Source organism: Lutjanus erythropterus, chromosome 7 (assembly GCF_056507025.1).
Source record: "Lutjanus erythropterus isolate fLutEry1 chromosome 7, fLutEry1.hap2, whole genome shotgun sequence".
Lineage (NCBI taxonomy): Eukaryota > Metazoa > Chordata > Actinopteri > Lutjaniformes > Lutjanidae > Lutjanus > Lutjanus erythropterus.
The window spans coordinates 17,993,912-18,018,808 of NC_139323.1; the positions used below are offsets into that span (position 1 = coordinate 17,993,912).

Sequence of the window (24,897 nt, forward strand, 5' to 3'; positions counted from 1 at the left end):
TTAAAATGAAATGAGGATCTCTTGAACCCCAAGAGAAAAGTTCTTATCATTATCATATCATTATTATATTAATGAACTCTCTTTCAGACTTCCATAGTGAGTAAAGGTGTAAATAAAATTTTACTATTAAAACAGCTTTTGTGAAATATCATTACATGTGTAACACTATTAGGTTAGTTGCCACTGCGATCACTGACCTAATCTTTACCTTTTCAATGATGCAGTATCATACTGTAGACACCACAGCAGCCTCACAAACTGCTGGATGTAAAGCAGCACAGCAGTGGAGCGAGTTTGCTGCATGTTGATAGATGAAATGTGTTTTTGTCTGGTCCACATCACACAAAACATTTACGAAGTCAGCCATGCAAAGTGGAAAATGAAAACATGCAACTGTTACACACAGATTTACATCTTTCTCAACGTCTGTGGTCGTATCAGGTATTCTGCAGATGATGCATTGGACTGATAAAAACTTAAAAGTAGGAGAAAGTATTTGCCTTTTTATGATAAAACAGTCAGTAGTCATAAGTTCTTTTGGTGTTATATTTCACAGTAACACTGTCTTCGCTCCTCTGACCTTTGACCTCTCCTTCTGAGCTCATCCCAAAGGTCAAAATAAAGCAGCCTCTTAAGACCTCAAACATCAAAGGGTTACAGTGCTGTAAGAGTTGTGCGGTAATAAGGATTCAGGAGTGTCTCATGTTGTCTCACAGACTGCTTCAGTGAACTCTCTGCTCTACAGCTTGCAATGCTTGAGATGTGTTATCTGATAAAAAAAAAAAAAAAAGCATTCATCTCCACCAGGTGGAACAGGACACATCTCGATGGAGGCACGCTAACTCCTTTATCCCTCTGCGATGGTGCGATACGGATGTAGACTCATGCCAGTGCAGGTTGGACTGTTATCCTGGCAGAACAGAAAATAGCCTTCTGCTGTTTGAGTGTGTGTGTGTGTGTGTGGTGGCTGGGATGGAAGGGTGTGTGTATGTGTGTGTGTGTGTGTGTGGTGGTTGAGATGGGTGGGATTGCGTGAGTGACTGGGTTGAATGAGTAAGTGAAAAAAGATAAAAGAAACAAGAAGTCAACTGTGCGTTTTCTGTCACTCCTGCCCCTCTAACCTTTGTAAAGTTTCTGCATTTATAACCACATATCGTGTCCCCTGTTGCCGCCTGTCTTTTCACTGAAAGTTGACACGATTTGCATAGAGGCTTAAAGCAGGTGTTCTGCCTGATTTTCTGAAGAGGCAAAAACACTCAAGTACATCTTGTATTTAATTGACACTGGATTTCCCACAGACCAGACTGCTGTATGTGCACAAGTTGATAAATAAATAAACAGTTAGCATTGAAGTGGTGACTGTCTACTTTGCCACAACTGGTTGGTTGGTCCACAAAATTTCCCAAACTTCTGGTGGCCACAGTTTTTGCCCCAGGAGGCTGAAGTTTGGCATGAGGGATCAAATGTGTGTGTGTGTGTGTGAGTGTGAGTGTGAGGGTGTGTGTGCGTGCGTTTATGCCAACTGGCAAAAAAGGGGAACAGCAGTGGGAGTGGCCTCTGGCAAAAAGACACCAATGCAATGTCTCTTTTTTGTTAAAAAGGCATAATGAGGAAAAGTCATGAAGTGAAACAGTGTTGTATATTATATTAGGTTGGAGTTGTTGAATGTTAAATAACTTTAACTGAACATTAGGATTAAGGTTGTATAGTAGACTTTTGAGGTTGTACTTTCTTGTAGTGTTCCTATTTTATGCTATAGTACTTTAGGATTCAACTTGGTTTCAGAGGGAAACACTGTTTATTGTATCATCTTATCTGCACTTTGTCCAACTTCAACAATTAATTTACTGTATGTGTAATGATACACAGCAACACTCTGGGTTATTCTGTATTTGAGACTTCTGAAGTACATTTCACAGACAATACCTTTGAACTTTAATTTTTTAAAATTAAAGTATTTTTATTTTTGATATGCTGCTGAAGAGAGATGTACCCTGTTTTTACCCTTTAACATCTGTTAAGAGGACACCTCTCAGATCAGTCAACCTCTGACTGTATGTGCATATGTGAGTGAGCTTTTCTTCTTTTTCAGAGTAAGAGAAATAATGTGGGATACACTGACTCATTCATGGTACAGACACAGTTACACGCTCCTGTTCTGACAGAGGAACAGTTCTAGACAATACACAGTCCTGCTAATACAACAAAAAGTGAACATTATCATGTTGATGAAGTTTGGATTTATTGCAGATCTGTTATATCAGACTGACAGACTCAACAAGCAACTGAATGTATACACTGTTTATATTCATACTAAATGAACAATGAATGTGGATGCTGGCCATTTTAGGATTCCTAGCTCAAACAAACTTGGATTACACACTGGTTCATTACATTTCAACTGATTTTTAGCAATTTGGTTTACTGTAAATATATTCTAAAACATGCACCACTGGAGCAACCCTGTGTCAAAATCTAATTTAAAGAGCTTTATTATTTTTGTCTATATTGTTCTTACATGATGCATATCCCTAATTAAGAAGTATTAAAACAAACCAGAGCAAAGTAAATACAAATCATTGATTTATTTCTGCATTGGAGTATTAGTTACATTGAATTTAACTGGAACTTGAAGGTGACGGGGTACATTGATATTGCACAGTGGGGTATCAGTAGGGGCCTTTTTTTTATGTCTTACAGACCCTTTACACAGTGGTCCACGACCTGCGGAACTCATACACTCTGACCCAAACAAGAGTTGCCAGATAAATGTTAACACTGGGTTAAAAATTGACCCAGCGCAGGAGCAATATAGTACTGATACAACAGGTTAACTTAACCCAGTGTTGGTTTTCCTTTTGTACAACTGTTGGGTTACCTACTTCTATTGGGTGTTTTTGTACCCATACTGGGTAAAATTAACCCATTAGATTGGTGCTATAATTTGCCCCCATGCTGGGTAAATTTCAGCTCAGTGTTTTTTAGTGTTTAGGTGTTGCAAGAAGATTGACAGCACTGGAAAGCAGAGATAAAACATACTCCTGCAGATTAAAATGTTATTTTTTTAAGATTTTAAGTTAGTTTTTTGTTTTTCCTCTTATGTGTGATGCAATAACTTATTCTCTCAGGGCCTCCTAAAATTATTTATATAAAAGAGGGAAAATAAATCACTTTTATGGTGAAGTAGACACAATTCAGTTTGGGCCACAAGCCAATTAGACTGATGATCACTGTTCTAACAGATTTCTAAACTGTAAATACTTATATTAATAAGTGTAGGCAAAAAGGTCAGATTTAAGTGCTGACAGCCTTAAAATTACTGCATTCAAAATTAGTAAATGTACAGGAGTAGGTTATTGTGCATGGAGAACAGCCCCTTTCACAGGGTTATTATGTATTTTACATTACTATATCACTATGTTTGGCATGCAATGAGCATGTTGTTGCTTTTTAATCTATAAAAAAACATCATATTTTATTGGATGATCACATTTCCTGCATAAGATCATAGTGTGACAAGTACTCAGTAACTATGGCCGTCAAAAAAATAGTGGGGTTAAAAGTACAATATTGCCTTCAGTAATGTAGTATATAGCAGATAATCGAGTAACATACAAGTTATTAGTTATACTTACATACAGCACTTGTAAATGCATGAATCAATGATGAGACAACAGGCCCATGGGCACAGAAATGTAAACAGTCCCCCAACTGTCCTTTGAAGGAGAATGCCCAGACTGAAAGAGAGACAGTCATTTTGTATCCTTGAAGATGTTCTATGCCTCTTTGTTCTACTTTTGTGTCTCCTCACAGTCTTATTTTGTCTCCTTGTGGTACTTTTCGTGTTTCGTTGTGGTAATTTTGGGTCTCTTTGTAGACATATCATTGACTTTTGCAAAGAAATTTTACTTACTAGGATATTAAGGTTAAAGGGACAGTTCACCCCAAAATCAAATATACAATTTTTTCCTCTTACCTGTAGTGTTATTTATCCATCTGGACTATTTTGGTGTGAGTTGCAGAGATCTGGAAATATCGATTGTAAAGTTGTCTGCCTTGTCTCCATTATAATTGGACTAAATGGCACTAGTCCTCTGGTGCTCAAACTGCCAAAAAATACATCTGAAAAACTCAAAAGCAATGTTTCTTTCCAGAAATGATCCTGTTGCTCAAAAATAACCCACAGAGCTCGGAATAAAACACTGGTTTTGAATTTTTCAAATGTATTTTTTGTGCTTTGAGCACCACAAGTTGAATGGTATTTAGTCCTATTACACTGGAGAGAAGACAGACATCTCTGTGGCTGATATCTCCAAAACTCAGCAACTCACAACTAAAACAATCTAAATGGATGAATAGCACTACAGGCCACGGATGTCGATGAATGTCGATTTTTGATTCTAGGGTGAACTGTCCCTTTGATGTAATAACCACAACATTTACTTATGTGTACTGGGCTCAGGCCCTGGGGCTTAAAGGTATCAGGAGACCTGTGCCCAGTTCAGTAATCCATTAATCAGTAAATGCAGCCGTTAATACATTTATGTTAATCCTATCAACTGGGCGATCAGCAGACCACAGAGGTATACTTCATGTCATATCTTACAGGTGCTTTACTCTATCATACAAATTTTTCATGACTTTGTCAATTAGTTTGTTCCTAATGGCTTCATGTCATCGCTTTCTGATTCTCTTTTTATTAGTGATCTTTAAAATATCAATGTCTTAATTACATAATAATGGTATTACATAGTCACACAAATCACAGTTTGTTATGATGATTGTTTCTAACAGTAGTTTATTCTTGGAGTCCCCAGGGACTCAGCAGTCCTCACAGTAGTTATGTTGGTAGGATGTATGTAGAGCTGCAGTGATTAATTAAATTGAATAATCGATTAAGCACCAACTATAAAAACTCAAAATTTCCTGATTCTAGTAAATGTAAATATTTTCCACATTTTTTTGACATTTTATGAAAATGTTTAAACAACTAATCAACTTATCAAGAAAATGATCAACAGATTAATTGATGACAAAAATATCTGAGATCAAGATTATCTAATCAATTAATCGAGAAACTAACTGACAGATTAATCACAACGAAAATAATTGTTAGTAGCAGCCCTAATTGCATGTCATGTCAGGAGTTACAAATCGACATGTCATTTAATCAAAAATACATTTGAAAATATTTGGAAGAATATAACTGACAGGCTGTATCTTCCCCTCATATCTCGAATAAAACGACACAGTTAAGCCTGTTATTTCCAAAGGGAGGCGCGGCCACAGAGGACAGTCAGGGAAATATGAATTATGATCCGCCCTCTGGAGACAGCTCAGGCGAGACTGACTGACGGACTGACAGAGAAATCCCAGAGGAGAAAGAAACAATAACAACACTTTTACTTTGAGAGTGGGACGCTTCGCACTCCTGGACGGAGACATGCGCTGGAAAAGTGAAGTAAAAGTGGAGTGCTGCACTGTGAGTGAGGACGAGAACGGATCCCTGTTGTCCAACGATGAGGTGAGTCAAGGCAGTTTAAAAAAAACAAGACGCATATTTGTGAACTCACCAGCAGCAGGTTGAGCCGAGAGTGTCGGAGATTAAATATTAGTAGAAATTGCTTCGCCAATTAAATCAAAGTGGTCTTCAGTCTGTCATTAAAGCCGGCCGTCCACACGCTGACAGCTCAGTATTTTCACAATTTGAAGAAATGTCGCAGAAAATTAGCCCTCCCTGAATTCTGCAATTAAAACTCAAGTAGTTAATGAGACCTCTTCACCTTTTGGTTGCCCCGGTTAGACGTTTGTGGCGAACTTAGCCTTTTTAATTGCTGTTATTAAAAAAATCAACCCCCTTTTCCCTGAGACGTCGCGCTGGTTGCTTGATTGACGCGTAAAATTGGGGTGTTGTGCGGGTTTACGCACGCAGCGGAGAGCAGAGAGGCAGTGGCTGCTGAATCCCAAATGCAGATCTCAAGAACATAATGCACATAGGATAAGTATTAGTTCAAGTGTTGTCTGTTTTTGTAAGTAATGACTATCCTTCTCTTTTAAATGTCATTTTGGTAATCGCCGGGCGTTGTCATGGTGAAAAGTGAAAGGCATGATATTTATGGGATGGAGCAGGGGGCATTTAAGGCAGCTGCTGCAGTCTGACAGACCGACCAACATCCTCTCCACGCCGTATAGCTGCTGCTCGACATGTGCGAAGATTGCAAAGGAGACGAAGAGCTGCTAGGCAAATGCACTGAGGACAGGAGGGACATAATGGTAGGACTGAACTGTTGTAGATTTATTCTCCAGAGAAGGATGAGAAACATAAATACGCTAAGTGTGTTAAATTTTTAGCACTCTGAGTGCAGTCAGACTATATTAAGTGTGTTAATGATTACTTAACTCTCAGTTTTGCTTTTTTTGGAACAACTCATTTTGTATGAAGCATATTTTAGTTGTAAATAAATTCAAGTATGTTTATGCTTTTTAAAAAATAAATAAATTCTCAACGCCTGTCACTGATTCTTTGTGAAATAAGATGACAGGAGCTTGTGTTTACATTATCCCCGGTAATTTAATTGTTAATGTTATAATCTGTGGTTATTACGATGGAAACACTGCAGCTTTTGTCCACGGGGACCTTCAACATCAACAAAATATGAAAGTCCCTTGTAGCTTTACAGAAACTTATATTGAAGTGCACTTTTTGTAAGTATACTCAAATACACGTCTAAATAAGTGAAATTAAAGAGCACTTTTATAAAGCATACTAATAGTGGATTACAAAGGGCTTGAAAATGATTTAACTTTTCAAAAGTACGCTAACTTACCACTGTAAGTATTTGCAATTGAGTATACTTTTAAAAAGTATACTAATACGCTTACAATGACGTACAGTTCTTGTAAGTACACTGAAATACCACTTTTAATATTGCATAATTAATATATTTATTGTTAGTACACTGAATTAGAACTAAATGACATCTATTTTGAAATAAACCTTTTAAAGTACACATTAAATATATTTCATATTAAGTTTACATACGTTCGTATTCCTGAATTACATTTCCAAACACTAGAGTATACTACTTTAAAGTTTTAAATATTTGTGACTGTTGACAACAAAATTAGAACATTTGAGGGAAATCACGGCTATTCCCACACTATTTACCTCATATTCGCATCTATAAAGACACTAAAGTGGCAGCTCCTAAAATCAAACCAAACTTTTAGATAATTAGGCAATGGTTGAGAAAATTATGTCGTTTTCCAGAGATTAAATTTAATTTTAAAATAACTTTTCTGTTGGCTGCTCATGTTATTCCGTCTTTATACAAGTAAAAATTCTGCACTGAAAAAGAAAAGAAAACTCAAGTAGCAAATACTTCTTTTGCAAAACAGCCCTTTTCAAAGTGTTATAATATTGTATATTTGTATTAATCTACTAGATGATTGTAGCTGAGCGAAAAATCTGCTTGATTTACTCTAAATTCGCATCTAAAAAGGCAAAGAGGAGGCAGCTCTTAAAATGGAACCAATGTTTAGCTAATTTAACGAGTGAGAAAATTCCGAACGAGAGGTTTTGGCTTTAAAAGTAACTTTTCTTTTAGAAATAATTACTTATTTTGCTGTGTTGTTTAGATATTGACCCAAATATTTAAGATTATACCTGCGGTTGCGTATCTCTTCTTCTTTTAATTTATCATTAGGTTGGTGAAAGTACAGGTGGAGTTCAAACACATTATGTAACCCACGCTGTGCTGCAGGCGCACATGAAGCGGTGGTGGATGCGCTCCTGTGCGTAATTTTCTAACCGCAGGTCTGATTCCTTCAGGGAGCGCCGGTGGAAGTTTTGGATGAAGACGCGTCGTCGCTGCAGGCGATGGCATCTGCGCCTCTGTTGGGCAGAGCTGTGTGTGCGAGCTGCAACGAAGAGATTGTGGATAAATATTTATTAAAGGTAAACATGGATGGCTCGTTTTTGTGTACAAGTTTATGCCCATTATTATTATTTTTTTTTATTGTGGATTATTTCGTTTTCTCGTTTGGATTTGTGTGGTTTTAGCGGCTCACGTTGATATCCATGCGTTCATATAGGCTACAACAGGCCCATCTACAGCTCCGAGCTGATTGACTTCTGCTAATTTCTGCTGTCTCTGCCTCAGGTGAACGACTTGTGCTGGCATGTGCGCTGTCTCTCCTGCAGCGTGTGCCAGACTTCACTTGGCAGCCACACGAGCTGTTACATCAAAGAAAAAGAAGTTTTCTGTAAACTGGATTACTTCAGGTACGTGCATCGAGTTCAGTTTCTGCTGCTCTGACAATGGAGGCCAGATAAACCAAAGTATTAAAGGGAATAATAAACAATAATTATAAAAAAAAAAAAAACAATGATTGCTAGACTTTGTATGTCTCCCTGCTTTGGCTAGACATTTAAGTTTCATTTAAATTCAACTGATGGTCAGTAAAGGCATCATTAATCAATCATTCCATGCTAAAGCAGTGTTGTAGATAGATAGATAGATAGATAGATAGATAGATAGATAGATAGATCCTGCAAATTCACTTTAATTAACGTTTTTCTTATAATTTAATTCAAGTTTTTCTGCAGTGGTGCATTAAAATTAGGCTGCTTTTGTTGAAAAAAATACTCAGTTTTTCCATTTCTGGCCTAAAAAGTAAAGCTAGAATGCCGACATGACACAACTTCTCAGTCCTGACGCGTTTAAATGTCATAAGGCAGCTACATATGTGGGTGTTTAGTTTGCTCACCGTGACCTCCACCTGCAGAAGATACGGCACCTGGTGTGCGTGCTGCGGCCGGAACATCCACTCCACAGACTGGGTCCGCCGGGCGAAGGGCAACGTGTACCACCTGGCCTGCTTCGCCTGCTTCTCCTGCAAAAGACAGCTGTCCACCGGGGAGGAGTTCGCTCTGGTGGAGGAGAAGGTGCTCTGCAGGGTGCACTACGACTGCATGCTGGACAACCTCAAACGGGCCGTGGAGAAAGGTGAGCCGGTTCTTACCTCAAAGTACAGGGAAGATTGTTTTTATTTCAGACTTTCCTCTAATGTTTTTTTTTTTCTTCTTTTTTTTACATTTTGAAACAAAAAAGTACAATAATTCCTTTATTGTTTAAAAAAAAAAAGAAGGTCTCACTGAATAATTATCATTTAAAATGATTGTGAATGACTTGTAGGTTGTTGCATGGAAGTGATTAATCTTTTTTAGGCCTGTTTTATGATTCTGCAATTTGTTTATTTTCATTTTAAACTAGTATATGTATGTTTTATGTCTGCAAATGTGTACTTGTGCTGTCTTGGCCAGGACACTCTTGGGACTTCACTCCTGGTCAAATTAAGGTTGATTTAAAAAATAACAAACATTTATCTCATATCACTAATATTTATCACAAAATCAGTGATCCCTGCAGAAATCATTAGGTCTATAGAAGTTACTTAAAGGCCTGAACTGGATTTACAAAGGATTTTCATCATGCCAAATTGTTTGGTTTAAATATGACAACTGCATGGTGCTCTTTTTATTAGCATTAATATTTTGAAGTAATATAGAATTCTAATTCTGGGATAAACATTTCATTTGCTTTAATGTGAGAACGTGGCCTTTTTGCAGGTAACAGTGTTAATATGGAGGGAGCTGTGCCCACTGAGCAGGAGATCAACCAGCCGAAACCCTCCAAGAGAGCGCGGACCAGCTTCACTGCCGACCAGCTGCAGGTTAACCTCCATCATCACATATTGCACAAAGACAAATTATTGATACTTAGATTCTGCTGGGAAGACATGTAATTCTATATTTTCTGGCCTATAAATAGATATTGCCCTCAACCTTCAAGACGTTTTTATTATAAATATAAATTTGTGTAATAAGGATTTATCATAAATTCTTTAAAATACACTTCTTTTCTTAATTTGTTCAGGCAGGAAAAGGAAGGATCCATATGTGTACATGTAATTATTAAATGGGTGCATGAGATAGTAACTATATGCTGGTGTGCAAAAAAGAACCAAAGAATCTTAACAAAAACACAATTCAAGATAAAACTAAAATCAGATGTTGACTTAAAATAAACTACATAAATCTAGTATAATGTTTACTTTAATAAAATGGATGTCATGAGGGATGGTGGTTTTTAAATGATACCTTTTCTTTTTACTGTTTTTCTCTCTTAATCATAAAAATCCTGTCCATTGTTCAAAGTACTATAATTTCAATTATGAGCTATCCAGTTCTGTTGTTCAAATGATTTTCTTCTACCTGTGAACATGCAGGTGATGCAGGCCCAGTTTGCTCAGGACAACAATCCAGATGCTCAAACGCTGCAGAAACTGGCGGAGCAGACGGGCCTCAGTCGAAGAGTCATACAGGTCAGTGAAGGACGGGTGCATGATGGGAAAATGGATGATGGAATATACAGATCCTACTATTTAAAGAGAAGCAAGAGTTAAAGTCCACTCAAAAATATGTTTCTCTTCTTGTTCCTGCAGTTGGATGTTTGAGTTTCTCTATGCAGAATGATGTGTGTGCAGAGTTTGACACTGGAAATTTAATAAAAGATCAGATTTTAAAAGGCGGGCCTACAAACATAATTTGTGACACTGCAACTAGTTTGGAAGTCAGTTCTGGTCCAAATTACAACTTATACAAATGTGTTGTAGGAATTTAAAATCACGAGTGCACATTCACTGAGAATGAACTTTACAGTGAAGTAGGAGACATCTTATGTCCAACAGGAAAAAAGTTTGACAAGTTCTGCATATTTATAGATTCTCAAATTTTTAATCAGATAGAAAGAGTAGATTCCTTTATAGGGATTTAATGTGAAAAATATACCATTAAATAATAATGCACTGCATTTTATAAACTAATGATATGTTTTAAAGTGTTTGATAAAATATTAAAGCGATTATAGAGAAAGATTGGTAGTTGAGTCTCATTAATAGATCATCAAATACATGTTTTGGGAATGAGACTCTTATGAACCTCTTGATTGGCCAAAGACTCTTGTCATGGGCTAGATTTTCTAAAGCTTGAAAACAGAGAGAAGAGGAGGAGCAGAAGTCTTGTTTTCTCTCAGACCATTTGAACTACATTATGTTTACAGATTATTATAGAACCAATGACGTCAAAAATCATCTACCTAGTTTGAATCTACAAAGTATCCAACAACTGCAGCCAACAGGTAAAGGTATTGGAGGTACAACATGGCATGTTGTATGTCAAAAATATACTTAGGTACAGTAAATGAGTGAATTTACACTGAAAAAGGTACATATCATGTACTGTATGTGAGAACCAGGACAAGTAACAACTTCATTGTGCACACTGTACAAACTAATAACAATTTATAATATGACAACGCTGTGGATATAATCTATGTAGGTTTAAGGAAAAAACACTTGTTTAGGGTTAGGGAGGGATAAAGGATCTTTCACAGTTTTGGGGTTCCCATCTAAACACAACCCACAGTATTATTCTTTGTTACTTTCAAATTTAGTCCTACAAATGGTGTTTGTCCTGTTCACTCAGGTCTGGTTCCAGAACTGCCGAGCGCGGCACAAGAAGCACGTGAGCCCCAACCACACATCCAGCACCCCTATGACCTCACTGCAGCCCAGCCGCCTGTCCCAGCCCACCCCGACCCCTGAGGAGCTGCAGTACACAGCTTACGGTGGCCCGGAGGGATCAATGCTCTCTGCACTACACTCCTTCATAGATAGTGAGCACCAGCTGCTTCATTATGTTTTGTTTTAAGGACATGCTAACTGAGCTTCATTGCTTACTATGAAAAAAGTACTTAATTTAACACTTGAAATATTATGTCTTACTTTTTTTTTTACTGTAAGTGAAGTGCCCCAAATCCATTCATCATGTGTAAAATACTGTTTCATATGAGAAACAAAAAAGTCAATTTTTTGTTTTCCCTTGTGATACCCGTGAATTATCTTCTCATCTATTTTAAATATTATTATTTTACATGTGAAATGACAACAGCCCAGTTATCTCCAACAACAACTTATTCAACAAGCCAATTAATCGCTTGAAGATGTTGGTGTGTCGCTTAAAAGTTTTGTTGGCCATGGAGGGTTAAGTTACACTGTTAAGGTGCTAGCAGCAGGCATGCTAACGTTTTGTTGGATTTTGTTTTCCAGCTTTTAAAACGGCGCACTCTTTAGCTTTTAAAAGGATTGTGATTTTGTGTTTGGTTAGACATGCTGACCTTACTAGCTTTGCATTTTAAATGACATAGACAGCAGCAAGCGTCGCCTGTGTCGATTTCTGAAAAGTTTAAACACACTTGCAATGGCTTTTGGCTCGCTATTTCTAACTCTCTTACTCTACTCTGTGACTTGAGCAAGCTGCTGCTCCCTGTAACGTTGCGCTCTCCCTTTCTCTCTTCTCCAGCTGTCTAATGTTTTCACAGCCAAGTATCAAAATTCGGCATCAATTGATTTAATTTGATTGGTACTTGGTAGTGCAGATGAAACGTCATTGTTACCATTACAAGTACCGAGTCTGGTACCCAATCTGAGCAGTGAGGGTATATAAAAGTAGCCAAATAAAAATATGAGCTTAGTTTATTTGCAGATGAATTGATGTTACATTTGAATAGCATTTTAAAATATCTTCCAAAGACAAATGAGATCATTTAAATATGAATGTAAGTATATGATGAGATTTTTAGGTTTAGGTTTTTGTATTTTTAATGGTCCTACCAATCATCAGGAGATTAGAAGAGTAAATATGAAAGCTTTCACAAATAACTACTGTTTGTACAGTACCACAAAAATGGACAGTTATTTTTGGGACAATGTAGCTGATTTTAATAATGTACATACAAATAGGCAGGATGTTTTATATTGCTGTGAATAATCTATAATCAATCTTTATCAAACTAAGACAAAATATGATACTAAAGCATTTGACAGTGTCTTAACTAAAATATATACAGTATACTGTATATTTATCTATATATTTTAACATATTTTAAGTGTAATGACTCCAGTGTTCTCTGTGTGTGCCCACAGTACACTCCCCTCCATCCATGTTTCAACCGCTGCTGCCTGCCCACGCCATGACCTCCCTGCCTGTGTCTCACGCCTGAGCTGCTCGCACACGCACACACACAGATACGTCACAAACCACCTTCACCAACAATGGTCCGTCATTAGCAGCCACAGTATTCAGATCTCCATGGTAAATAGAGTTTCATTTTAAGTGAACCATAAAACCTTTCCCTTGACACCTTGACATTCTTTGAAAACATTGTTGATCATATCCTGGATGAGTATAAGTTACAGTCCTAACTGTACTGTATAATGTGGAAATGGAAAGGTTTCAGTGTACCTCATAGGATTGTGACATTATAGATTTATATTTGTTTGTGTAGTTGGTGACTCAGTTGGTGACCGTGCTACTCTGACTGAAAGCCACCAGACCCAAATTGTCAACTTGTTATGAAGGTGAACTTGAAATTGTTTGTGTTTGAATATTGCAGTTTAATTTATTTATTGTATGTGAAGTCTGTTTTGAAAATAAATGTATACTTTCACAAACCTGTGAGGTGAATGACTGATATTTTATACAGCAACAGACATGGTGCTGCGTTTAGATGTCAGTATTGATATTTAGAGTTTGGAAAGTAAGTCAAAGTAGATAAACAATTTATTGATAAAAATAGAAGTAACAAAACACATCTATATTTGAATGAACATACACAAAAGCAATATATTCTGTTAAAAACATGCAAATTTTCCAGTATAAATAAATATATGACAGCGGCATTTCTGCACAAATGAGCAACAATAAATAAAACAGTTTGAAGTTTTAACAGGTTAGAGCACTACATTCTCAGAGTTTGACTTTTAAGAGTTTGCGGTAAGAAAACTGACGTACAAGTTTTACTTGTGTCTACTTGTTGACTGTGGTTGACCAAAAGAATCTAATTTCCAGACATGGGAGGGAGGTGGAGGCATATAAAAACAGTTTTTACTTCACTTATCAGATCTCAGGTATTCACCCTCATGGGAATGAACCTGAACCTGAGCTGCATGCACATAAATATACAAGATACAACTGGGAGTATAGTAGTTATTCAGTGTAAATAAAGGAATAACATGCTACATGCGTAATATGCCACACTTGGTATGACATGCATCATTTCTCTCCTTTTCAGATACACAAGCTGAGCTGTTTTGCTTTTATTGAATGCTTATGATGTACATGTTTCAGCGTGTTCAGCTCAAACAGGGGCTGAAGGTGTGTAAGTCTGGCAGTGCTGTCACTCTGAGGCACCATGAGGGCACGTTCTCAGGTTTGACAAACAGAAGGCTCACAAACATGAGTCACATCTCAAAGATCTAACAGTGAGCATCATTCAAAGTGAATGAATGTATGTGACTGCATTTTGGAAAAAGACTTCACCAGACGTTTGAAGTCTGAAAGACACAAGGACACAGCGTATGAAACTGCCAACGCTCGCGTCACTCCTCAGTCATCTGACCAACATATACAAACAATCGAGCAAACTCAGCTGACATCACTTGTTTCACAAAAGCATGTATGCTTTGTCTGATGCCAGAGATGTACTGATAATCCAGGAAAAAAAATAAAATCAAATAAAATCAATCAATGTTCTATTTAACTAATACCATAATAATTAAATAACACTATGCAGGACCAGCCCCACTTTGGATCAAGAAGATTTAACACTGTTTGACTCTTTAAAACCAAGAGAAGGTGATTCTTTAATACTTACAAGATACATTTTGGGAGAGTATCACTTTGAGAACAGCCAATCACCTCATTAAACAGTCTGATAATAATCAGTGGAATCTGATGAGTGACACATGCTCATGTCAGAAGCAGGCTAAAAAGCAAAGAAATGGCACATATTTAAACAGGTAGAGGGTCTGCATTTTTGGCGTTTGGACAGTTTGCTGCAGAGAATAAATTTCTAACTTTATGGTTAAGTGATGTTCTCTAAACATCCTTCTACTTCACCTTTCATTCCTGGTCTTAACATTTGGAGAAGACAAGAACCTCCATCACTGGCTGCTGATTATCCCTTTAACAAGTCCTTTTTAAAAAAAAAACAGACAATCATCTTCAAATGTAAACTATGTGAACACTCCATGTGGCAGTTCTAAGAAAAAGGCACTTCAAGAGTGAAGCACTTTGACCTGCTATGCCATTATGTCCTTGACAGTTAAATAAGAAAAGAGTGGACACTAAGTGGCGGATATGTTTCTCAATGTGAGACAATCTGAGGTCAAAAACTGTGACAACATTATACACAGATGAACTGACGTTTGACCATTTCATGGAAAAACTACTTCAATCATCATTCACACCTGAACGGCAGTACAATAAGACATCTGGTGATGACTGGCACCACCAAGTGGTGAAAACCGATAACTACAAGAGATTAAGAGCAAAACAGCTGATGTTTACCACAACCTCAGTAAAGAAATAAATCACTTGTTCCAATAGGAACTTACTGTGCAGTGTGACTGTGGCTATAAAACATATACAACAAACCATATTTAAAAAATATATTTACAAAAACTGTGTGTGACTGCACACAATTAAGAATAAAAATCTTTTTTTAGACAAACTAACATCTGGAATTAGCTATAAATACCAAAGAACTACCAAGCCCATAAATTATGAGCATGAGGGTAAATCTAATTATTAGAGTTTCTTATCTACAGTTCGTCCATTATAGTGTTCAGTTGCAACTTGTGTATACTTAAATCATATTTGGTAAAATGCTCATTACTGCATGGTCTTGTACCAAGCATTGGCAAGTGATCTTCATTCTGTCTGCTTCCCCCCACCTTTCGTCTTTTCTCTATTTCCTTCTTGCCTTCTTCGTGTTCTTCTTGTCCAGGATGCTCAGCAGGGTTTCGTTCATGTAGAAGGGCCGGTCAAGAGAACCATCGTTCACCTCCAGATCCCACACTAGGAGGCAGCAGCAGCAATATGTTACAAACTGAGAGAATCACGTAGCACCTCAAAGTTAAACCCTGATGTTTCTGATCATATTTTCTATTTAAAGCTTTTACAAGGAACTTTAATATTTTGTTGATTTTGGAGGTTCCTGTGGAAAGAAGCGGTTGTGTTTCCTATGTAATAACCACAAAATATAATGGCAAAAAAATAAATAAACAAATAAAAATAACTATTTTCTACTGCTTTTTTTCACTGGCTAATGTACTACTCACACTAACCTTGTAACATAGGTTCATTTCATCTGACCTCACGGAGAATCCTATCAAGTAGCAGCCATTAAGAACAACTACAGAGAAACAGTCCGTCTCTTGTGGATATAGAGCCATCAGTGATAACTGTGACTGTTTCATAACTTGTTAAAAACTCTAAAGCCACAAGTAATGTACTTTGAAAATGCACTGGACAATACTTAAACCATTTATGTTTATTCAAAAAAATGATTCACATTTTCATTGGATTTCATTGATAAAAAAAATTCTCCTATACAAAAAGAACACTGAATAACCTCCAGACAGATGTGTGTATTATACTTAGTATTAAAACAGCACTACATCTGAACCATCCAATAAAAAATTTACCAAAAATGGCTTTGACATCCTTTTATAAACTGTATCGCAAAAAGGTTCCTGGTGTTAGGTCTAAAACCACAGAATAAGAGGAACAATTTTTATTTTTTTTCCACAACTAGGCACATAAACTAGTGGCTGCATTCAGAAGTTTCCTGAAAATGGTCAGGCTCTGTTTAAATTTTAAGCAAAAGAAATCATAAATTGTCTTTTGAAGTCTTGACCTCCCATGAAAGTCTCTGTCTGGTTTACAGTACATCTATAACCATAATGGAAACTTTAAAATGATTGTGACCCTTTCTTTAAAATGATGAAAAAAAGGAGAAACCTGTTTTGCTAAGTGCAGAATTACACACCATTTTTGGATCTGTGTGCTTGTGTTAGTATAAATACGGTGGATCAAAACAACCTATAAAACCAATGGTAAACACCAACAGCCAGCAAAATAATCATGCTAGACAGAAGAAATAAATCACATGGTTCTTTTCCCATATGTGAAAGTGCATACACTTTTACACTAGAAGACCAAAGTGCGACAAGAGGGTGCCCCATAAGTCCACCACTTTTTCATGGTGATGCCTTATGTCGTAGTCCATCAGTGGCATCTGTACATGTTAAGGTCCTCATGTTTGTTTGTGTAAAAATGCTCATTATCATATTCATCTCAGCCTGTGCGTCCGTCCTGCGAGTAGACACGTACCCTCTCAGTAAGGCAGAGGTCAGCAGAGAATACAGAGAAGAAAAAAAGAACGAAGAACATAAGCGTGGCAGAAAAAAAGGCAAGTATCTGAGTTGGCTCAAGAGAGGAAGTAAACAGAGGTCTTTTTCTAGTCCCCCATGCCTTTTCTGTGAGGAACTGAAGAGAAAGCATGTCCTTTCATGTCCAGGCCATCCCTGACCAGGCTGGGATGCATCCAGTTTAGATGTTTAGCCCTACAGTACTTGCTCTCAAGCGTCCAGACCCCCCCACACATACAGTTGATATGGAGAAGTGAGTGAGAGAGACAGCAGTTCAGTACAACAGCCGCACATCGCTCAGGAGGTAGCGCATGATTTGGCACCCTCCTCTCCTTTGCGCAGGATCTTGTGCAGGCCGGGAGACATGTAGTAGGGCCTGGAGAAAGAACCATCATTCCTCTCTAGGTCTTCACCTGAGACCAGGTCCCAGCAGCACAGGAGAGGAGGAGCAGAAAGAGCAGATAGCACACAGATCAACAGCCAGGAAAAGAAAAGAAAGCAGACTTAGTAGACCAAGACTTAGTAAAGAAAAAGTATAAAAAAGGTCATGCAGGAATTAAAGACAGCAAGAATCCGTTTCAGTTTATCATTTAGAGCCAGAGAGAGAAAGGGTTACGTTCACTGCTGACAGGCTATTTGACATTTTAACTATCATGGCAACATTAATTTCAAGTGGCCATATTCTTACAATTTGTCATGTATCTTATCTGTACTTACTTCTTTTATTGTGCAGCTGCAACAACCAAATTCCCTCACCGCAAATCAATTAAGGTTTCTCTTATCCTATCAGTGCCATTTCACAATCAGACTATCCTTACAAATGATTTATAAATGTTTGCTATTAGGGTATTAATTACATTGTAAACACTTTGATAAATCATGAATAAGCTGTTACATCACATTAGATAAAAAGGGCAACAGCAAACTATTGCTTTCCAAATAGTGAGCCCACATTTATCTGTACTGTTCAGCCTCAGAACTCATTTTTACATAGTTTTCTTTATCTTTTCTTTTAGCCAGCATTTAGACCTGTCAGTTTCAACAGGAATTTGTTCATAAGTTACTAGTTCTACATCTGTTCTGTTTATGTCACTTCGTTCTGTCACACTTTTTCCACCAATAAAAAACAGAAAGTAACTGCTTTTTGCCAAATAGTGAGTATGTGTGAAAACTGTGTTATAACTTGTTTATAATCATTTATTATGAATATTTACTAACGAATTAAATCATTTATAAGTTTTCTTTTATTGTAAAGTGGCACTTTCTTATATTATTGAAAACAGTAGCATACTTACAAAAGCACAGGAACAATGTGTCCACACACATGGCATAGACGTTAAAAAAGCCATGTGCAATCATGTAGGATCCAAATATCACCGTCTGAAAGAATCAACAGGTTATAATCAGGCAGTCACTGTATACAACACTTTCAACATTTACTCTACTGTCTCACAAGTTTTATTTTGAAACTACAAAAATCTGCATTTAAAACACTGAAAACAACAAGAATGATGTGAACCACTGATCCTTCAACAAAAATGCCACAAATATAAAGGCAATAAAATTAGCTATGTGAATTATTTGTGGAATATTGTATGAAAAGAAGTGGATTTGCTTTTTCATATATATGTCAAACTAATGTTCCAGCTGCATGTTAATCTTTCCCAATAGTTAGGGTTAGGGTTAGTAGTTCATGTAAAGGTAGTAACTGGGCCAGAGAAATAACATAGAGGAGAAGATTTCCACTGAATGATATAGGAAGGTTTTAATTAAAATTAAGCACCTTCTGTATGCAGCAAACACTCCAAGTCAGAATACAAACATATCTCAAACTACCCAAGAAACTCAACTCAGAGTCTCAGCTGTTATTGCTGCTACAATCATTCATTAAATAGCCCACATTTTTAATTCCTTACCAGAAGTGGGACCCAGTAGTAATTTAGTGATGGCACCTCCTCTTGAATGACTGGTATTTTGCGTGTGAAGAAGAAAAATGCAAGAACACCTGGAAAACATAAAAAGTGACTAAATAACAGGCAGAAATAAATAAAATGACATGTCACCTCACTGGAGGCACATCACAAATAGCACTATATTTATTTTGTACATGGAAGGTAGTTACTAGTATTCAGTTAAGATCTCATAAAATGGACTGAATTTAAAGCCTTCTAAAATGTAATCTAAGAGATTTTGTTCTTTTCCACGACCTTTGCAATAGTCAGTTTCAACTTATAATGACGCAAACTGAGTGGAAATAAAGCATGTACATTGCAAAAATAACTGAGACTGAAACAATTTATCATCCTCTTAACGTTCAAGTGGATGGCTCATCCTGTCTCTCCTGCAATTTTTCATCTATGTCACTGTTTGTGTCACTTCACAGACTGCAGGTGACATTAAACTCACCAACACTTCCTGAAATAAGCAGTTTTCCCAGGAAGAGCAGAAAGTCTGTCACCTTGTCCAGGACAGCCACCCTAAAGAGGAGGGAGAGAAAAGCGAGGGTGGAGGAGAAACAGACACCAGAGAAATGGAGAAGAAATGTCACGCTCTGAGACACAGACTCAGGAGAGCTCTATGTAAGTGCATACACCATTAAATACATGATGGTGAGTAGGCTAATAATGATAAATGTGCAACTGCTCGAGATACTCAGTTCTTGACTATTTCACTGACTTGCATACAGTAAATCCACAATTTCCACAATAGTTTTTCAGCCACCATCTTAACATATTTTACTTTGTCAGCCTGGCATGTTAAATACACAGTATGTAACTGAAAGTTATGGGGTCTCTCTCGTATTAAATAAAATATTGTTTTAAAACAATAACAAAATACATAGTTTGATGACATGGTCAAGTAGTGGGGGATCATGGGAGTGGTTTTCTTCATCATTTAACAACAATTGCCATTGCCAATAAAAATCTATCTGATGTGACAGTTCACCAAAACTATATTTTTTTTTTCTTACCCGTAGTGCTATTTATCCGGCTAAATTTTTTTTGGTGAGAGTAACAGATATATCAGCCATAGAGATGTCAGCCTTCCCTCCAAAATAATATACGGAACTAGATGACATGATAATCCACATACCTTGTTCTGGGCAGTTAGGAACTAGTTTCTTTATAGTGTAAAGAAAAAAAAGTAGTTCCAGTACATTCTTCGGCAGACAGAAGGAGATGCTCTCTAATTACATTACATTTGAAAGAAGGCAGACATCTCTATAGTCGATATTTCAAAAATTTGGGAACTCACGCCAAGACAACCTAGATGGATGAAAAGCACTACAGGAATAAGGAAAATGTGTATTTTTTGATTTTGAGTTATAGAACCTAGCAACTGGTAGGAAAACCATCATTGCCATTAGGACATTATGAATTTCTTCAGGTTTGACCATTGTTAGAAACATTTGGGATAAGTGAAGTACACAACTCCACAAAATGTATCACATAAGCCTAATATTTATAGACATTTTGATGTGGGAATGTTACATTTTATAGCTTAAACTGAGCAGAAAAAACAAATGTAACTTTATGGTATACTAAGCAGCATTGAGAGCATGTAATCTGCACTTTAAACCTTTTTAGAAAATCTGATGTAGATTTACAGATTTTAGAAAGTTCTCACCGGATAACATTCCTCATCAAGAGGAAGAAAGCATCCTTGGAAGAGGTGCAGAAGTTCTTCCCATATATTGCTATCTGTTCATGAGAAAAAACAGTGCTCGGTGGATGGTAATTACGATTTGAGGTACTGTAAACAGATACTTTCAATAAATCGGTCTGTTATTGGCAAAGATGTTTTTAACTCACCATAATATATGCATTTCTGTTTATAAACTTGATGAAATGTTCCAGGCACCAGAAGCAGCATTTGAGGCAGCAGAGCAGGTATCGAGCGCATGCATTTTGAGAACCTGGGAAAAAAGAAATCATCATCATCCCATTTGAAACAATCATTAAACTGTGTAAGAATGGAAAGATTGGTCTTCTTAAGATTTACAATTTACCTTTCAGTTTGTGATCCAGGTACTCGAGAACAATTCGAACCATCTGCACCACAGCGAGGATCAGAGAACCAAAGGCAAGAGATCCTGTGTGGTAACTGTAACACGAGAAACCAAATAAATAATCACACATCTGAACATTTGTGGATGAATCTAACTAGGTTCAACATATGTGTGTGTGATATAATGCCTCATTTTGATAAGCAGCTAATAAGGAGCTACATCCCAAAACTGACCTTTATCTATACCTGAGTTCTTAGGGAGTAAAAGGAACATTTGTACAGCACTAGACATCTTAACTGTGACGTATAAGATATTGGCCTGTTACACAATATACTGCCTGTTATACGATATTGGCTACCGTATGGCTCTGCTGAAGGAGGAGTAGAGCGGGCAGGCAGGGATGTCATTTGGCTTCTTCAGAGCCCAGTAGTAGGACGCGAAGGCTCCAGCCAGGGTGCACTGGCCCAGTGCGATGGTAAAGTTGACCAGCCACAGGAACACAAACAGGTTACACAGATGGAGGACTAAGATATAGCGGTGGTACACACTCTCTCCGCCGTAGAAGGCAAACATGCATTGTGACCCAGGGCACACTTTGGTAACATTGGTCTGACTGAAGGTCTGAAAGAAAGCAACAGATTTGATTTTGGTGTGTAGTTGAACTAGAGATATGTGATACAATATTTGCTTAAATATTTCTGTTACGCATGATTCATAGCAAGGCGATCTGCTCAATCACAGAAAAACACTGAAGCAACTTCTTTTCTTTCCTTTTTCCAAAACTCTACCTCTGTTTTGCATGTTAATGAATCATTTACTCATGTATGGCTTTCAGGTAATCCTGCATTTATTAAAAAGCTGTGTGGCCACATAGCGTATAAATCCTTTTAGATCCTCACATTACCTCACACAACCTAGGGTGGGCGGGCAGGCTGATAAATAACATCTGTCAAACAAGTCTTCATAGCTGTCAGCTGCTAATATGAACTCTATTTACATTAGAAACATTAGAAATTGAACAGTTCTCACACATAACTCACTCCCAGCTACGAGATTTTACTTGTAGGCAATAGGAAGAAGCTATTACATTCACTTTGATTGATTACAACTGGGAGTGTGATGAAAGCCTGACCAAGAAATATTTCATAGAACAAGAAGTGGAAGAAAAATGACACAGTTATGAAAACAAAGAACCAGTACCACAAGTCTTCTTTCTGACAACAAAACAAACTCCAGACAGATAGTATTTCTCCAGTAATTGCACTTCACGGTGTAAGAGAGTAAAGGGACTAACCTTTGGATTGCACGTGAGGTTGGCATACATGCAGTTATCGTCAGCAGGTGTTACCTTGTAGACTGCATTACCAGATGATGCTAAGAAGCTGAGGGCAAACTAGTTAAGGTCAACAAAAAAGGAATTTTTGTTCCACACAACGGTCCTTGACTGATGATGAAATTGTTTTGTTTAATAGTTAAGTTACATGCCACTTGCACAAAAACATCTCATTCATCAGGCCATTACAATCCCAGGTCTAAGACGCAACACACAAGAAAAACAGTTTGTTCCTATTTTGCTCTTGCTTTTAAAGACATAAACAAGCACTGTCCATTTTCTGTAACTATGACTGGGTTGCACCAACAAAGATTAATTTAATGTAAGATTAAATCTAATCACAGCAAACAATCTTAAAATTAGTAAATCCATATGTAAAAATAAACAGAGCTCTGTTGCAAAAATAAAAACTAAAACTAAACTCTGTTGAATAAATTCAGGTTTCTTGACGTAAACCAAAAATAAATAGAGCAAAATCAATATGGAGATGCTTGCTAGCCCAAATAAAAAGAAATAAATATGTAAATAAAAATAAATGCGCATGCTATCGGGACCTTGTAAGTATGAAAGAGGGGTTAACTTTCAGCTGCTCTGTAGTCCTTAACAAAATTTGCATTATTTTCTACCTACTTAAAATATTACATTGTTTATCAGCTAGCTCTAATGTTAATATATTACATTATTGCAAGGTAGGCAAAAAGTAAAGAAAACATTACACTGTTTGCTAGCTAGCTAAAAAGCTACTTAACGAAGATAGCCAAATCATGATAGCTCAGCAGAGAAGCTCTACTTTCTTAATTAATCATTGTTGGTGTAACCAAGCCTGTATGTACTACAGTAGTGCATGAAGCATTTACTGATTGCCATGTATGATCATGTGGATTGCCTTAATAAACATGATGCAATGTTTCGCCAGTAAATCTACCACAGACTGCATGGTAGTAGCAGAATTCCTGTACTTAATAAATCAGTTTATCAATATAATGCAGTTAGAAGGATACACTGCTGTGACGGCCCAGTAAGCAATGCAGATAGCCAGGAGGAAAAAGGTGATGATAGGGTAGAAGAGAGTGGACATGATGTAGCTGATGGCCCTAGAAACAACAAAGTATTGTATGTGTGAAAAAAAATAAGAACACATCATTGAATCTTTAAGAGGCCAACAGAGCTTTTATCCGTTCTTACCTGCTTCCCTCCTTCAGCAATGCAATAGCGATGCGCAGCCTCATCCTTAGAAATATCAGCATAATCACAATGACGGCCTCAATGACAGCAAGTGAGATCACTGTAAAACAAATATGCTTAATTATGAGTCAATAAGCAATAAATATGCTTTTATATGTCACTTTAGTGTTTAAAGAACCAGTGTGTAGGATTTAGAGGCATCTAGCATTGAATTTGCAGATTGCAATTACTTAGCCTCTCCTTGCCAGTGTGTAGGAGAACCTACCATGGCTGTGAAATGTGAAAAATGCAAAAGGCCCTATCTAAACTAGTGTTTGGTTTGTATATTCTGGGCTTCTGTAGAAACATGGCCAAGCCATGTGGTGGCCTCTGTGTAAGTGGGACCTCAACTGACACACTGTAAGTGTGGAGTAAAGTATGGCAGTGGATGACAACATACTGAAGATGAGCCATGTTTGGCTAAGCTGAAGGTAGATGCTGAAGTCTGTGTGGAAGCCAATATCAGAAATGGTGACGTCAGCGCCTGGCTTCCCGCTCAGAGTACTGTACTCCCAGTAGCAGTGCCAGATACCTGAGAGGCACAGAGAGACAGAGAAGAAGAAAGAATAAAAGCCAGGAGAGGATGCAACAAAGTAAAACAAATCTAAATCTGCCTCAGTTTGCCATGACAACAGAACTGCTCAAAGCAAGAAAGTCAAATATAAATAAAATGTAGGCAACATCTCCAACATGTATACAGTAGCTATTACTGGAAATGTGGGTTACTATGGTGCATACTCACCGTAGCCGACTGCAGTGATGACACCAAAGATAATGAGCCAGAGGAGCACACCAGCAGTGTAACGCAGCAGCAGGATGAAGATCAGACTGACCACCATGGTTATTACCAGACCGCTGCAACAACACCAACATATACATACTGTGATATGACCCGTATTTGACTGGTAAATAAATCAGTTTAGACTTTAATAACAAATTTAGCAAGATGTTCTGTAAATAGGAACTTATCGGGTGCATTTTGAATTGCCTACTG

The 24,897-nt window shown here is 37.3% G+C and overlaps 2 protein-coding genes across 5 annotated transcripts in view; one reads left to right on the top strand and one right to left on the bottom strand.

Moving 5' to 3' along the window:
- The first annotated feature begins 5,361 nt into the window (after positions 1-5,361).
- On the top strand, positions 5,362-15,982 carry LOC146323865 (LIM/homeobox protein Lhx8). 2 transcript variants are annotated; one of them, XM_084723007.1, is made up of 9 exons: positions 5,374-5,524; positions 6,193-6,273; positions 7,832-7,957; positions 8,163-8,284; positions 8,788-9,008; positions 9,632-9,735; positions 10,291-10,386; positions 11,549-11,738; positions 13,048-15,982. In XM_084723007.1, the coding sequence occupies exons 1-9, from the start codon at positions 5,444-5,446 to the stop codon at positions 13,122-13,124; spliced, it is 1,098 nt and encodes a 365-aa protein (XP_084579133.1). In that variant the 5' UTR covers positions 5,374-5,443; the 3' UTR covers positions 13,125-15,982. The 2 variants fall into 2 exon arrangements, with proteins under 2 accessions (XP_084579132.1, XP_084579133.1); XM_084723006.1 differs by lacking the exon at positions 6,193-6,273 and having other exon boundaries at positions 5,362-5,524.
- slc44a5b (solute carrier family 44 member 5b) overlaps positions 13,667-24,897 on the bottom strand; it is a 43,880-nt gene continuing 32,649 nt past the window's right edge. For 2 of the 3 annotated variants that reach the window (XM_084723003.1, XM_084723005.1), the window contains 13 exons: positions 24,646-24,758; positions 24,304-24,435; positions 23,865-23,964; positions 23,681-23,773; positions 22,641-22,728; positions 21,705-21,967; positions 21,347-21,441; positions 21,150-21,253; positions 20,965-21,038; positions 19,744-19,814; positions 19,254-19,342; positions 18,633-18,717; positions 16,443-17,750 (listed from right to left, as the gene is read on the bottom strand). In XM_084723003.1, coding sequence (XP_084579129.1) covers positions 17,635-17,750; positions 18,633-18,717; positions 19,254-19,342; positions 19,744-19,814; positions 20,965-21,038; positions 21,150-21,253; positions 21,347-21,441; positions 21,705-21,967; positions 22,641-22,728; positions 23,681-23,773; positions 23,865-23,964; positions 24,304-24,435; positions 24,646-24,758 — 1,423 coding nt within the window. In that variant the 3' untranslated portion in view covers positions 16,443-17,634. Of the gene's footprint in view, positions 15,983-16,442; positions 17,751-18,632; positions 18,718-19,253; positions 19,343-19,743; positions 19,815-20,964; positions 21,039-21,149; positions 21,254-21,346; positions 21,442-21,704; positions 21,968-22,640; positions 22,729-23,680; positions 23,774-23,864; positions 23,965-24,303; positions 24,436-24,645; positions 24,759-24,897 lie in introns of those variants that run through there. The other variant, XM_084723004.1, reaches the window with a different exon arrangement.

Excerpts from the sequence above, each read along its gene's own strand:
- LOC146323865 (XM_084723007.1), top strand. The coding sequence starts at position 5,444 with ATGCGCTGGAAAAGTGAAGTAAAAGTGGAGTGCTGCACTGTGAGTGAG. Across the intron at positions 7,958-8,162 it reads TGGATAAATATTTATTAAAG|GTGAACGACTTGTGCTGGCA; the intron begins GTAAACATGGAT and ends TCTCTGCCTCAG. Across the intron at positions 9,736-10,290 it reads TCACTGCCGACCAGCTGCAG|GTGATGCAGGCCCAGTTTGC; the intron begins GTTAACCTCCAT and ends GTGAACATGCAG.